The sequence below is a fragment of the Sander lucioperca genome, chromosome 13 (genome assembly GCF_008315115.2).
Source record: "Sander lucioperca isolate FBNREF2018 chromosome 13, SLUC_FBN_1.2, whole genome shotgun sequence".
Taxonomy (NCBI): domain Eukaryota; kingdom Metazoa; phylum Chordata; class Actinopteri; order Perciformes; family Percidae; genus Sander; species Sander lucioperca.
In genome coordinates this window covers 17,931,303-17,946,756 of record NC_050185.1, presented here as the reverse complement: position 1 = coordinate 17,946,756, position 15,454 = coordinate 17,931,303, and the positions used below count along the sequence as shown (strand labels likewise).

Sequence of the window (15,454 nt, the reverse complement as noted above, 5' to 3'; positions counted from 1 at the left end):
AACCCACACTGGGGTAAAAATGAAAGCAAGAGTTTGACATATTTGCTTTCTGGTGGAGAGTTTAGTCAACAGAGTGACAATATAATAATGACACCAAATATCATGACCCTAAGTTATTTGTTTGTCGCATTGCAACAGTGATAATATAACAACACTTTTCTTAAATACTGGCACAGAGAAAGTTTCCCACATGCTCTTATTATTTTCAACCTATTTAGAATTAAATGTAAATTATTGGAGATGATAATGGAGAAAATAACAGGTTTAGTCTAAAGACTGAGTCCACCTATGTACCTTATTAAGCGGTGACCTACTTCCTACAAAATAGTATACAGAGTGCAGCAATTTAGTACACAGCTTTTTGAGAGACGGTGAGAAGGAAATCAATTCAGATCCTAAATCCACACACCACGAACGTGAACCACATCCTGCCGCTGCATAATCAAAAAAAAGTGTACAATTAAAGTTTAGTTATATCACAAGACATTATGTACAGAGCCAAGTGAAGAATGTGACATGCTAACCTAGAACATGACCATGACTATGTTAAGCTGGTAGAACATTATGTGGCCCTCTGGAACAAAGAAATATACAGGGAAAAACGTTTAATTGACAGTAAAATAACTGATAATTGTGGTGGTAGTTATTCCTTGGCTGCAACCTTCAAATCAACTCACATGAAAATACTAACTTAATGCCTCCTCTTGTGCTGTGTGTGCAGCACAAAGACATGAGTCATTGACTCATCTCTGCTCATGTATGTGGGAGATTTGTCACCAAAAATCACCCTCTAAGCCCAACTGCTCGGAATAAGTACAACTGGTGTTTTCCCCGACACATTTTAATTCCAAAAATAAACTGACTAGGCAATCCTAGACTTTACCTGCCTGTAAATCTTTATCTTTATCTGTTTTCTCTGCTTACTGTCTTCAGCCCCCTGCTCTGTATATTTGTGTTGCTTGATAAAAGTGCAGTTTAAATCAGTATCATGCATCAAGCCAGAATAATCTCATTGTATCAAAGGATCAAAAGCCCTCCTCCTTCTGTTCCCCTGCAGCTCTGGTATGTTTTCACATCATGTGTTTGTGTAGCGACTGAAAAGGAGGAAGAGAAACTACACAGGCCACATGAAGCCACTGCCTCCACTGACATCACATCACGTCATGTCACATTCTTGTGAAGACGCACGCATGCAATTCAGGAAAAACGAGTTTGGAGACATTTCTGCTAGTCACCCTCCCTCCTGTCTTTCTGTCTACCTCTCGCTCTTTCGTGTTTATATACATCTTGACAGTATCTCCTGATGGTGTAATTGACTCTTCCTCCGCCTGTGACTTCTTCCAAGCTGATCATGGAGTACTCTCAGTCTTTCTCAACCCTCAACGAGAGGCTGAGACCTAAAATAACAAAAAGTGAACAGCTCTACTCCTCTCTGAACAGACTGGAGGAGAAACAGTTGAACTCACTCAGGAGCAAATCCTCATCTTACCGACCCACAGTTCTGCCAACAGAACCCGAACCAAAGGACTGTGTGGCCACAACAGAACCAGAAGATCCAGAGGAACCTGAAGACAACTACGAGCAGGAAGATTTGGTCTCCGAAGAAGAAAATTGTGCTGATCAGTTAAAACACTTGTGCCTCATCACCGAGCTCAGTCTAAAAGATTTTGTAGAAGAGGAATCGGTTGACGAGAACAGAAACACATCCTCGCCTGAGGAGAAAGAAAATCCAGGTGAGCTGATCTCAGAGGGGGCAGGTGATTCCTCAGAGTCAGTAGCTACGGACGGTGAAGGTGGGAGCTCCTTCCAGAGGAGCTACATGAACCGGACTTTACCAGACCTGATCAACAGTGGCAGGCCGCTCAACCGACGTCGGACACTGGGACATGTCTCAGACACGGTAAGATACCAGTCTTTATATGTCTGTGTGTTTAAATTGAGGGAGAGGTTGTTAAGTGTCCTGGAAAATCTTTCTTTTACAGTGCATGATCTACTCTGCTATTAACAGGCTTGTCACACAACAAAACCTGTTCCTAGGGGGAGGGGGGGACTGTCCCAGCAGTCATTCAGGAGTGTATTTACAAAAAGCAAAAAAGATGCAAAGTTGTTTCTAGATTGCCAAGAAATCGCGTACTGCAACATAATTAAGTATAATCAAAATGAGTTTGATGCTCTGACGTCATAATGCAGTAAACTTAGGTGTGGAGAGAACAACTTTTATGATTTTACAGCTGATGATAACAGGGTTTGATTTGTGGTTATGATGGAGACAGTGTTGGTGGGAATGTTTTGTGCCTCCTACTTCATGTTAATAACTTTTATCACACAGTCATCTTGGTGTGTCTGAGTGTGTTCCTATGAATGTATTCATTTGTAAATATTTGCAGTGTTTGCATGTGCTGAATAACACCTCATCCAGTACCACTGGATTTCTTGTCTACAGTTTCACTCAGGACTCCAGATTAGCAGTTTCTGTTTACATTGTGTAAAAAATGTCACATGGTTGTACTTTCTGTGTACAGGCCTACACTTATCTACACTGCAAAAAGTGATGGCTTGTGAAAATATACTGATATGATACTTATTGTTTGCAGCTTAAAGAAGTGCGCAGAGAGGTGGAGCTGTCTCGGAGACGAAGTATCAAGCTTAAGGCACAGGTGGACAAACTACAGGAGAGCAGAGAGGGACCGGGATGGAGCCAACACAGAGAGAGGGTAAAGGTTACACAGAGTACCAGGACATCTGTAGTACACATCTGCAGAACTCTGCAGGATTGCTATGATTTCTTTCTGTTCATTTTTATCCCAGGTCACAGAGGAGATTCTGTCCATACTGGGGCTACTGCGCCCGCTGACAGAGTCAGAGTCCAGCCCACCTGAACCCTCTCATGGTGTAAACCGCCTGGACGCTTCCCTGAGCCAGCTGCAGAATGTGGCCCGCGAACTGGCTATTAGTCACACCAAACAGGTAAAGGCAACACCCGCTCAGTTAAAGCTCCTTACCCTTATCATGTCTCAGTTTGAGTTGATTTCAGTGGGCATGTTACCCGGAAAAATGTTTGCTTTGCACATACAAGTGGAACTAAAGCACAGATTTACACGCAGAAAGTTTGGATTCGCAATTTCTATCTAAAATTTGACTTTATTAACTTGAGACAAGTAGTGGCATCTGCCCTATTTAAAGATGTATTCACCTGCAAATTATAGAAGACTCATTAATACACAGAAAGGAATTTATACCGTCAACAAGGTAGTCAAAATCCTAGAAGCATTAAAACAAGCCCTGAGCCCTATGCATAAATATTAAAGCTCACGCGGGAGGCTCATGATGATGCATCTTCCTCATTGTTAAGGTTTTAGAGCTCAGCTATGTAGCCCGACAGGTAAGTGACAATATCAGTGATCTGAGTCTTTCTGGTTTTTAAGGGTAAGTTACCAGGTGTGTGACTGACGGTGGGATTAGATCAGAATCCTGTAAGAAAGGCAGGTAAGAGAAAGTGAAGTCAGTGAGGTTAGAGGCAGAGAATAACAAGAGTTGTGGCAAAACATAACCTTCCTCCTGTGCTTGTTTATTTAAAAGTTCAAATCTGGAGAAGGAGCAGAGGACAGTGCCGTTCTGCAGCAGGCGTTACGGGACAGAGATGAGGCCATAGAGAAGTGAGTACACACACTCCCATTTAAGGGGGAATAAAGGAAGCTGAAGACATGAATCTATTTTAAAGAATGTGTCATTCGCTCTGTTCCGCTGTGCAGGAAGAAGGCAATGGAGGCCGAGCTGCTGCGGAGTAAAACGGAGATGATGTTGCTAAACAACCAGCTGCTGGAGGCTGTACAGAAACGTCTGGAGCTAGCAGTGGAGCTTGACGCCTGGAAGGTAAAACCTGAGACAAGGTTAATGTTTAACAGAGACAAAAACAGTGAATAAACTGAACAGGGAATGGTGTAATCACTGAACACTTAAATACAAATGAAATATGGAGTCATATTGAGCAACATAGAGACAGGGTGAGAAGTCTCGAAAAGTAGGACACAGAGTCCACACCCACACAAACAAACACACATAATTAGAGTTAATTACACACGTTACGTTCAGAACTCAGAAAATGTTCAGCTGTAAAACACACAAAACAAACTACATTTCAAATTCACACTCATTACATTCAGCACATGGAGTGTAGGCAATAACTGCCAGCTGGTATCCTGCCACAGTGTTTGGGCCTCAGGCCCATGTGTTCATCTGGTTAAATTGAAACTACTTTGCACTTTGCAAGTGTTGTCAAGTTTACTGGTGAGAGCAGCAGTGCTTTAGCTGTACACTCGAAATCTATACATCTATAAACAGATTTTACCTAAACTACTGTTAAAAAAAGAAAAAAAGCCCCAGATTTTTGTGTGTAACATATACATTTGCCAAAAGTCTTGCCTATTTGGAGCTAAAATATCAAAAATGTTAGTATCATTGTTACAAAACTTATATTGGTCAAATCGTTCTCTGGATATGATTGGATTTCATTATGTGTCGAACCCTCACCGGCTCCATTTGTCTTCAAATTTGTCTATGGTGTATTTTATTTCTACTTTATTTTGTATGGAAGTTTCAATTTAGACCCTCCTCTCTTAGTACCTTTTAATACTATCTTTTGGTCGGACAGTGGGACACAAAAAAAAACTAATGCCCTTGTAGCCAAGCTGCACCAATCACATCGGTGTATCTGATATAGGCGGGCCAGAGGCGAGCTAAACAGATGACGACAGTTTAATCTAATAGTTAGCTCCGCTGGGAGCTAAGCGTATGGGGCTCTGGATACGTCACCCCGTGTGTGATTGGTCGTAGTGTCATCCAATTGCGTGCAGTGAGATTTTCAAATGCATGCTTGGTGCCACCCCTCGAGTTGGGCCATTTTCATTACTCAATGCCAGACCCTTAATCTTTTGGATTTGGGTCTGGATTTCCAGACTAGGTACTCAGTGTATATTGCTCTGAAAACAGCCACATAAAAGATAAATGAAACTGACATGAAGATCATACTCTCACTGGTTTAAAATCTGGCTAATTACCACATTTCCTGTCTCTCATCACGGTTTGTAGATTTTAAGTTGCAGATTTTCAGTATTTCTTGTTCTCTGACAAATGTTTGTTTTCCTTTGACTCAGGAGGACGTTCAGCTGATCATCCACCAGCAGCTGCAGAGTCAGCAGCAGGCAGAGCAGGCCCAGAAGAAGCCCTCCCGCCTGGGCATCCTGAGGAGAACCAACAAACTGCCCATCCAGCGGCCAACCAACTTCCCTTTGTCTACACCCGTCCCTCCCACAACCAACTCCAACCAAATCTTCATCCCCAGAGCTGCTGTTTCCGCTGCTCCGACTCCCTCCACTGGCACCCAACGCAACTGGAGGGAAAAGCTGAGGTGGACCAAGACTAGTCGTCAAGGAGACCAGGATGCAGCGGGGCAGGAGTCAGAGGGCAGGGGTGACAACGGCTTCCAGGTCGTATCCCTCGATTGAAACAGTAATGATTTTGCACTGAGTACTTAAATTATGATGCACAGCGCTGATGTCTAACAATTTAAAGTCCCCCTCTCATTCATTCATATATATATATATATATATATATATATATATATATATATATATATATATATATATATATATATATATATATATATATATATATATATATATATATATATATATTTTATTATAATATATAATATTTTTCCAATGTGGAAGGAGGAGTACATTCCAAGCAGATTATTTTTCATGTCTTAAAAAACATGTCTGTAGGGGATATTTCATGTATTCTTGGGAAAACATGCTTTCGGAGGTCTGCGCTCTTCAAGTGCCCTTCTAATTTAATACTGTAACACTTGAATGCCTGAATAATGTCATGTTGTGAATGAGTGAAATTCTTATGCAAAAGCACCTTCAAACCTCTTCCTGAGTCAGACTGCAGTTTGTCACTACATCACTTTAGAGCCTTTATTGTATAAAGAAAGAATAAACTTTGTCACAGATTTGTAATTTTATTGTATAATATCAGTTCGTACATTTTCAATAATATATAATCCACTCCTATATGCTTCTTGCCCACATTTAAAATGTATATATGCCATTATCTGGACTGGCAACGTTTTCAACAAATTGAGATGAATATAGCACAGCAAAGTTACACCTGATGACAAGAGAAAAGGCATGCTCATAGTGAAACAATAAACAATCCTGAACAGATAATTGGTCTTCTAACAGATTTTCAATGTGATTGAATAAATTCACTCTTCTATATTGCTGACACAGAGTTCCCCTCCTTTGACAAATTCTTGTCTCAATTTAAACACTACAGAAGCTGAAGAAGCCTGCAATCAAACGACACCCAACACCTCAACAATCTCTCTATTCATATTGTGCAACAAGACAAATCGGTCCTGTGGTTGAGGACGAGTGGGAGCTTCTCCACTAACTGAAGCGTTATAAAAAGAACAAAAAAAGGAGAGTTTCACTCAACTAAATTCTGATAATTTAAAGCCTTTTAGACTTCTGTATTCACATCAAACGAACATAAAACAATGATTGTTGTAAACATCTAGTGCTATGAAAGGATACACCATCATCTGTTAAGCTTGTGAGAAGATTCACACAGAACTGGCAACCCAGCTGCCAATCTAAAGTCTGCTAGTTATTATTTTAGAATATATATGTATATATATTTTTAATTTTCATTATCAAGTTTTACAGAAATGGAAAAAAGGAGCACACATTTACAACACAGCTATTATTCATACAGATGGCAGTTTCACTACTGTACTGTTCAAACCCATGGAAACAGAAATAATAACACTATTACGATTCAATAACAACATACATTGCTGCAGCATATATTTGTGAGATACCCATATAGCCTTGCACCTTAGTCCTAGAGATAAGTGAGATACGGATAATAAATCGGTAAAACATGATTCATCAAAACACAGATTGGACTGACCAAATACAAAGACACAACATTACCACGGCTTACGCCAGATAGACAGGAGAATACTGTAAGTGTTTCATAATTAGCATTTCTAATTGTAACCTGAGGCCGCATTTCCACCTGGTATTAAAATGTAATCTGAGTAATCTTTTATTGTGAAGAATTTATAGGAAATTAAACCGTTCCATCGTTTTACAGGCGCTGCTTTGAGCACTCAGTCTCGCCGGCTTCTAAATAACAAAAGAAGAAGTTGCGACATAAAAACAGAAATTACTGTAGTAATACCCTACATATTCTTGAATTTGGGGATGTTTTATGAAGGTTATTGTATACCAGATTTTCCAGACAAGCGCAGGGCACAGTGCTCCAGTCAGCCACGGATATAAAATCAGGCAGCACCTTAACAAAAACAGCGACACATCACCAACAGTATAACAACATTCAAAACACACAATTCACTCAGTTTCTGTGACATGAGAAATACTTTAAATGAGTACGTAGTTCCACTCACAGTTGAGTAGGCATTTCTTAATGTGTCCTAGGACACATACGCATACACACTGCTTAAAAGAATGTGGTCACCTGTGGCCTAAACCGCCTCCAAATGTGGTCTGAGTGATCAGATCAGATCCCACCTTTACTTAGAGCTGTCCACTTGTGATCAGATCACTCAGATCAGATTTTAATACCAGGTGAAAATGGGGTCTGAGATGTTCAGGAAACTGATTGTGTGTACTGCGTTTGAGTGGTTTAGCTTGGTTTTCATAAGATGATTATGTTGGCATAAAAATATAACCAATGCTCTCGATGACCTTGAGTTGTGACAAAGTCACTGACCTGTAAATCCTCATCTCTGACATACAGCAGATACACAGAGGAGAGGATGTGAGAAATTAAGTTCCAGACCAAAATATTGAATATATCACTATGGTCAACAATACAATAACTACAACAAACCATCTGTACACATGAAGTCTGCATTACAGACTTTTAGAGAGACTTCTAGAGATTGAACCTCCTGACACAATACCAAACTCCCTTGTGCTAAGAAACAACTATTTCTTCACTCAGCTTTTCAGATATACAGTATTTGTTTCATTCCAGTGCTGTCAAACCTTTCATATCCAACCATCTTACTGCTGGTACACTTCAGCCCAGATAAAAACTTCATACTGGCATAGATGTTTCACCATAAAGAAAGCACCGTGCAGATGAGTTTCTTTGGATTAGTACATTGCTTCCAAAACAACCCTGTTATGTTATATATTGTCTACTTACCGACGTAAAAATCAATGAAAACATATCGAGAAACCAGCCCATCTAGTGACACTACCTGTCTGGCAGAGAGACTAAACAAAAGTTTACCTACGCTAAACCACACTAATATTGTTAAAAGGACTGACTGCTGTAAAAGGGTAAGTTTGGTCCAGTGTTGTCAAATATTAGCATCATTAATGTCTCCACTTGCTCTCGCTGAAGCTGCTGAATACAAACCGTCATTTTCGGTGAGGGCACGCTCAAGGGTGCTGACCATTAAAAAGTTCTGAGGCGTAGGCAGGAGGCAGCTAGGACTGAAGAAAGGAGATGATGGAGCTGATGAAATCTAAGGGTTTATCTGCATGGATCCAGTGGCTTGCGTCTGGGATATACTGGATGTCAGCGTTAGGGAACAGCCTCTGGATTTCTGGGTAATCGTCGGAGCTGGATCAGCAGTGAAGACACAGAGAAGGAAGAATTAGAATATCAGGGGGCATGAGGGCAAAAGAGACGAGAGAAAGATGAACAGTTAACAGAAAAAAGTGAGTTAATAAAAGTTGTGTTGGCTGTCTTGGTTCACGGTGGTTCAGATTACGGAGCCTCCTAGTTTTTGTTACCCTCAGCTACAGTAGTTAGCATCCATTAGCTCGGGGGGCTAACTTGGCTTGTTTACTTTTGTAAACGTCACCCTGAATGTCCCACCGAACGATAGTACAGTGACCTCCGTGTTTACTTCCGAGGTCAGCGTGACGTCTTTTCTTCTTTTGCGCATGCAGGTCGGACAGCCGGAGCGCTGCCCACCAGAACGCCAGAACAACAGAGAGTCCTTCCTTTTTATAGAAAAAGTCAATCAACTTCTTTCTAGAAAAAAAGTTGAAACCACAGCTAGTGTGTTAACACATTCAGAATGAAGAGGGAGAGCCGCACTAGCAAGAACAACCATGTATCAAATAAATAACATTTTATTTTCTGTTTGTTTCACAGCGGTTACGTTCTGAAGCACAAATAAACACAGCCACCCCAAGGTCGGCGGTAGCTAGGGGCAGCCCACCCAAACCTGCGTCTTGCCCAATCAAAAGTTGTTGTGTTCAGCCAATGGAAAAAAAAAAAGTAGCACAGAAAATACCAGTAGCGTTTCTTACTTCCGATTGAGCGGGCAGCCTAAAGCCCGCCTCCAAAGTTGCCCACTGGCCACCCCCTCTTCTCGTTGTGTTCAGGACACGGATGTATTATGGTTCACAAACGCACCTAGCTCTGAAGCAGACCCATCCGTCGCTCTGTGTTCACTGTCTCTGTAAAATTAGAGATGAGCAGCGTGGCTTCCGTGGGAAGTGTAGCAGCTTCAGTTGATTATAATAATGGACACGCTCTGCTGTGGGCATGCTGCGCCAGACGTGTCACGCTCAGAGGTTGTGCTGCGTCCGTGCTCCATGTACTGTATTTCTTCCGTAGTTTCGGTTTTCCGGCTCCGCTTTCAATAAACTTTGAGTTTAAAAAACTGGGCCACTAGTGCCCTTCTCTGGGCTACCAACCACCCAAGTTGCCCACCTATTATTTCTACCAGCCCACCCTAATATAGCCAGCTAAAAACGGCCCTGCCCACACCTCTGCACAACCCTGCAGGAAGGTGCTACATTGTGCTGCAAAATGTTCTTAGCCCTGTGTCCAGAGCAAATCATGAAAAGCCAAATTAGGAACAAGCACTGCAAGTAAGCTAAGGCTATGAACGCTATTATAGCATTTTCTACGCTAATGTATATGATAATAAATAAATAGTCGCTTGTTGTTTTATACCTGATATAAGCAGAACTAGCTCCACCCAAAAACAGTGTAGGTCCGTCATAGACAGTGTTAAAGTTGGGGAAGCTCATGATGTCATCAAGGTGCGCCGAGATGGCCTCCAGGTTGACCCTCCAGGCATAGTGGCCATTGTGCTCCACTAGGTTAGTCAGCAGGAACTGACGCACCGAGCGCTCCTGAGGGAGGGAAGGACAGTTTATGATCAGACTGCTTTAAAAACAAATACATTTTTAAGTTCAGAGTTTGACTTTAAAGCAACTACAATCAATTTTTGTATATTCAATGGATCACACATGGTAAGAGAGTTGCTCGTAGTGATGAGCCCACAAATAATTATCAACCCGACTTTGCACTGTCTCTCACAACTTTCAGCTCATTATTTTAGTTTTACAGCCCACAATTTACTGTTTTGGTTCACTCTCACCGCTCTCGTAGCTTTGCTTTCAGCCTTAGCAGGCAGTTGTTTCTGCTTTCAGCAAAAGCTCTAAAAACTGACTGTATGCCACTAAACAGCAGACAGACAGTTAGGGACTAGCTGGTGAACAAACTTCAGCATTTAGCAGTTAAAGAGACAGATATTTCCCCCAAGTGGCCAAATCAGTTATTGCAGGTTTCAATATCAAATATAAACAGTGAATAGTGTGAAATCAAAAAGGAATCCTGACCTTGACCAAACTGCGCAGCTGATCCTCAGCCATCCGCCTGGCAGTGGAACGTGGGATGTCACTGGAGATCTTCAGCTTCTGCATGGCCTCGATGTAATAGCGGAAGTTGGTGCGTGTGGTGGTCTGGGCTGGACTGATGTCCACTACCACCAGCCTCTCCACTAAACCAGACTACAAACAGAGGCAGATAGATTGCGGTAAACAGGTAGGAAAAGAGGGGGAAAACTAGGGATGCACCGATGCATCGGCTGAACATCGGTAACGGGCGATATTTGCCTCGTTAACTGCCATCGGCCATCGGGGAATAAAAATGACATTCGCCGATGATTATATGTGTCATGAACGCTGTGCTCAGGAGAAACTTTTTTTCCCTCTTTTTATTTGGGCGGGGGGAGAGACCGAGACGGAAGAGGGCACCCGCGCACTCTCCTCAGTAACTTAGATTAAACAAAGAAGATGGCGGTCGTGTGGCAATATTTTACAGTTTCAGAGAAAGATCAGCGTTTTGCAGTTTGCAATACGTGTTCCATTGAAATTTCAAGAGGGGGGGCTGTTAGAAAGTCATTTAACACAACAAAGAGAAAGGTTGGAGAAAGCCAAACAGCTGCCTCCAGACAGCGCCAAAGCGAAACAAATTAATAACAATTTATTTATTTCACTTGTTTTTGCATTTACACTTATTTACTTACCAAAATATTTTTTATTGGGCCATGAAAATAATCTCATTGAGTAAGTTTTAGTTTATCAGGCTAAAACCACTCAAATAATTTTGTTGGGCAATGTACTGAAACAATTTTTTCATTGATTAGTTAGCAGTCAAAGGTTTTTGAATGTTATTTTTCAGAAAAGAACTTGTCATAAATAAGGTTATAACTAATGTCAACCAGAAAGTGATATTAAAGGTTGTTTTTGTTTCATAAATTGGTCTGATTGAATTTGTGCTCATTCTAGGATAGTGTGATCAAGAGCTGAAAGACTTGTATGTTTCCGTGGCACAAAAAAAGGAATAAATAACAAAAAGAAAAAACATCGGCATCGGCCAAGTTGTTATGTTAAACATCGGTATCGGCCCAGAATTTCCCAATCGGTGCATCCCTAGGGAAAACCAATGAAAAAATGAAAACAGGACAGCTAGGTGTTGCATTAAGACCAGAGGAGGATTATTAAATTCAAAGAGGACGGGAATGTACAATGAGAACGGTCACACCCAGCGAGAGGGACTATATACTGTATATGTATACAGTATATATCTCCTTTATGAGTTAACAGGTTCAATTTTCTAAAACAATATCAGTGAAACATTTAGGAGCAATCACATTGACCAAGAGTGCTATTTCCTCAATCTTTTAAAATTGACCTAAATTCCTCCATAGTTTTCATCTCTGACAACTTCGGGTCCTTCTGTACATTATTCATGGTGACATTTCTCGGCTGCTGACCTGTGTCAGGGCGGTCGTCATGGCTGTTTTCCCTCCCATGCTGTGGCCGATGAGGACGCACTTCTCAATGTGCAGCTGGGCGAGGAGGTGTTTCAAATCATGGGTCATCGCTTCATACGTCAGCTCTGAGCTGTGAGGGCTGTTGCCATGGTTACGGGCATCTACAGTCAGCACCTAACTGGACAAAGGACAGTTAGGACACTTGGAATTCGGGAAAAGAGCCAACACAGCGGAAACAAAAAAACTTTTATGTCAGCTGTATCTGTTTTTTATTTGGCTCCAGCTCATGAAAGAGACTGCACAAACTCAGGCTGTATTGTGCACATGCAGTGAGTTTCTTCAAGAAGCCAAAGAGCAGATTCTCTATCAGTAGTATTTATTACAACAGTACTGACTGCTGAGGAGTTGTATCAAATGACTGGCAGCACACTGGTTGATTGTGCGTTCCCATGCCTTCTTTTGTAAGAGGGCTAGTGTCAGGCTGCTGAGAACAAAGTCAAACACATAAAGGTGAATTGTTTTTGGTGTAACAGACAGGTGTTATGTCTTCATCGCTGCATTACCTTTCGGCCTGTGCGCTGCACCAAGGACTTCGCAATTGAGTGAAAGTTAGATTTGCTGCCAAAAAGGCCGTGGAGAAACACCAGGGGAGTGCTCTCTCCCTTCCCATCGAAGACATCATAGGTCAAGTTGACTGGGCTGGGGGAAAAACATCCATGTTGATAAGTTAGAATCTGGTTATGTCTGTGGTGAGAATTATGTCACAACGACAGGAACAGTAAGACATCAAAGTGATACAACTGATGAAACTGTTAGGGAGTGGAAATAATAAAATAATTTCTTCAACTTCAAAAGAATTTGCTGAGCATCTTGCTTCCCTAAGTTGACCCATTGAATTCAATGATTTCTGATTTGTGGTTGAAACGGTTTTGCTGAAACGGTTTTGCTTCCACCTATTGGTACACTGTAAACCCAGATTTAGTTGTAATTAAACTTTTTAGTGGTCACTACTTATTCTTTCATGTTTTGTTAAAAACCATATTCATTACTAAATTTGCATTAGTTGTTTGTAATAATCAGCTTAAATATGCAGTGCGCAGATCATATTAAGCAGAGATAACTAAGGATGTTAAGTTTCTGTGGGAGGGGCGGGGTCATTTGAACTGTTCTGCACTGAAGCAGTGCAAAAGCTCATGGGAAGAAAAAAAATATGTTCTGAATGGTTTCTGTCCTATTTAAAGTGTGTTTTAATAATTGTATGTTAATGTTTTGGGTGTGCATTTATGTTATCTGGGTTTTAGTGTTGTATGGTTGATTTAGTGTTCATGTTTATCTACATTTATTTTTGCACCATGACCGAGACCCGGGGGGGGGGACTGATGAGCTCTGGCCAGTGAAAAGAACTTTGAAGAGCTATACGCAGATTAAAAACTAGTAACTCTTTTTGCTGAGTGAAAGTTTAAATCATTTTTTATAAAAACATCATTTTACTTGACATGTATTATATATGAATGTGTAAATTGGAAGTCATTTTTCTTTCATTGCGTCTGTGTGATATTAATGTAACATAGTGAGAGGACACAACTACATGCTATACAAGTTATAGTCATGTGACAAATACCGGTAAAATTGATCGATTAATTTTCAAGTTTTGTTGGAACAATGTCATAACAGTTGTTGACTCAACTCTAGTAGGGTTATGACTAACATATATGCATTATTGATTAAGCTGTTAATTTGTTTTGATTATTTGTATTCTGTCAAATGTGAAAAATAGTGAAACATGCAGATCACAAAGTCCCTGAGACTGAGAAGACATCTTAAAATGACTTATTTTGTTCGACCAGGAGCCCAATACCCAGAGATAATCAATTAACAATGATATAAAACTGAGAAAAACATCTTGTATCAAGATCTAATAATGCTTGTGGTTAGCTAACTGTCCAACGTTGCACTTCGTAGAGGCAAGAATGAAAAAACACTATTACACTCATGCGTTAAGAGAAAAAAAGAGATATGAACCGCAATGTGTGTTGTTGTAACTGATTGCCCCCTGATATACAGATTGCATTTACTACCCTAATTGTACACATAGCTAGCTAAATATAATGCAGTCTTGTACAACAGCCCTGCAATAAATCACACCTTCATACTGAGGTGTTCCTAATATCGTGTCGATAAAAATGGGGTACACAGACCTCTCAGTATAACGCAATATTACGGACATTAAGTTGAAACAGTTACTCCCTAAACCAGTTTCAACAACAATGTAACATTAATAAAACACATAGGATTTATTAAAGTGGGTGTTGTATTCGACAGCATTCATTTTAATTAGACTAAACTGGTTAGCTTAGCGTAGCTGTAGCATAGCATATTGTATACTATATACATGACAGCAATTATAATAAGATATTAATAAGATAAAGCAGTCCATGTCTAAAATCCTCTTTGGTAGCTCAACTGCAGGTTTTGCTAACCAGACGTCTGAATGTCATTTACTTAAACTGTGTAAAGTTAACGGTGGATAAAAATACAAAGACACGAGCGGTGAATAATTTAGCGGGCTGTTTTAAAGGACATAAATTAGGCTGTCATGTCCACCCAGCACCAGCGCACCACGCTACGGCTCAGGCAGACAGAGGGCATCAGTTAGCCGGGGAGCTAGCAGGGATACCTGGATGAGCTGGCTGTACGGACACTGGGAGCCACCCCGCACACATCCTGCTGTCCGGGGAATAAACGACACGACGGCCGGCAACTCAGCAGTCCTCTCTGGATCAGGCGACACAAAGCACTCATAGCAGCATATGTCCGTTACCGGTCGGTCGACAAACAGCATGTGCGTTTAAAAACGGCTACGATGACAGCGAAATTCGTTAACTGTGCATGCACGGAGGAGGTCGCGAATGAATTGAAGGGGCTTGCCATAATGTCAACAGCTGATGCTGCGTCATGACGTAGGACGCACACTAGTGATTTGTATTCCTTTCCCTGCTGCGTTCCATTTACCCAAGGAAATTTCTATTTCCTTGCATTTACACAAAGAAAATAGAAAGAATGGACTGTCATTATTTATCACATACGTCATTGGTGCCAAGCCTGTAGCATTCTACAATATTTGTTATGAATAACTTACCAACTATCAAACTATATTATATTTAATTATGTGTAGGAGGGCTTACTTTAGCCAGCTCTATCCATACTGTTTCCTATATTGTCAGGAGGTGGCGCTAATCACCAAATTTAAATGTAAATTTAAACAGGGTAAGCGAATCTGGACCTCTATCACTTGCTAGTATTTTGTTAGGACGAACTAAGCAAACA

The 15,454-nt window shown here is 40.9% G+C and overlaps 2 protein-coding genes across 2 annotated transcripts; one reads left to right on the top strand and one right to left on the bottom strand.

The window, feature by feature from the left end:
* The first annotated feature begins 721 nt into the window (after positions 1-721).
* On the top strand, positions 722-5,591 carry bicdl2l (bicaudal-D-related protein 2-like). The gene is made up of 6 exons (XM_031280944.2): positions 722-1,900; positions 2,595-2,714; positions 2,809-2,967; positions 3,580-3,656; positions 3,753-3,873; positions 5,154-5,591. The coding sequence occupies exons 1-6, from the start codon at positions 1,352-1,354 to the stop codon at positions 5,502-5,504; spliced, it is 1,377 nt and encodes a 458-aa protein (XP_031136804.1). The 5' UTR covers positions 722-1,351; the 3' UTR covers positions 5,505-5,591.
* Positions 5,592-6,009: 418 nt separating this feature from the next.
* On the bottom strand, positions 6,010-15,073 carry abhd11 (abhydrolase domain containing 11). The gene is made up of 6 exons (XM_031280793.2): positions 14,805-15,073; positions 12,691-12,826; positions 12,128-12,301; positions 10,689-10,859; positions 10,018-10,199; positions 6,010-8,667 (listed from the first exon to the last, which is right to left on the bottom strand). The coding sequence occupies exons 1-6, from the start codon at positions 14,927-14,929 to the stop codon at positions 8,532-8,534; spliced, it is 924 nt and encodes a 307-aa protein (XP_031136653.1). The 5' UTR covers positions 14,930-15,073; the 3' UTR covers positions 6,010-8,531.
* Between the last annotated feature and the right edge of the window lie 381 nt (positions 15,074-15,454).

What these genes read in the sequence shown, in the direction of transcription:
- bicdl2l (XM_031280944.2), top strand. Translation starts at nt 1,352, where the DNA reads ATGGAGTACTCTCAGTCTTTCTCAACCCTCAACGAGAGGCTGAGACCT. An exon ending in GGAGCCAACACAGAGAGAGG is followed by an intron (nt 2,715 to 2,808) that starts GTAAAGGTTACA and finishes TTTTTATCCCAG; the next exon opens with GTCACAGAGGAGATTCTGTC. An exon ending in TGGAGCTTGACGCCTGGAAG is followed by an intron (nt 3,874 to 5,153) that starts GTAAAACCTGAG and finishes CCTTTGACTCAG; the next exon opens with GAGGACGTTCAGCTGATCAT.
- abhd11 (XM_031280793.2), bottom strand. Translation starts at nt 14,929, where the DNA reads ATGAGTGCTTTGTGTCGCCTGATCCAGAGAGGACTGCTGAGTTGCCGG. An exon ending in TGACGACCGCCCTGACACAG is followed by an intron (nt 10,860 to 12,127) that starts GTCAGCAGCCGA and finishes CTCTGTTTGTAG; the next exon opens with TCTGGTTTAGTGGAGAGGCT. An exon ending in AGCTGCGCAGTTTGGTCAAG is followed by an intron (nt 10,200 to 10,688) that starts GTCAGGATTCCT and finishes TCCCTCCCTCAG; the next exon opens with GAGCGCTCGGTGCGTCAGTT.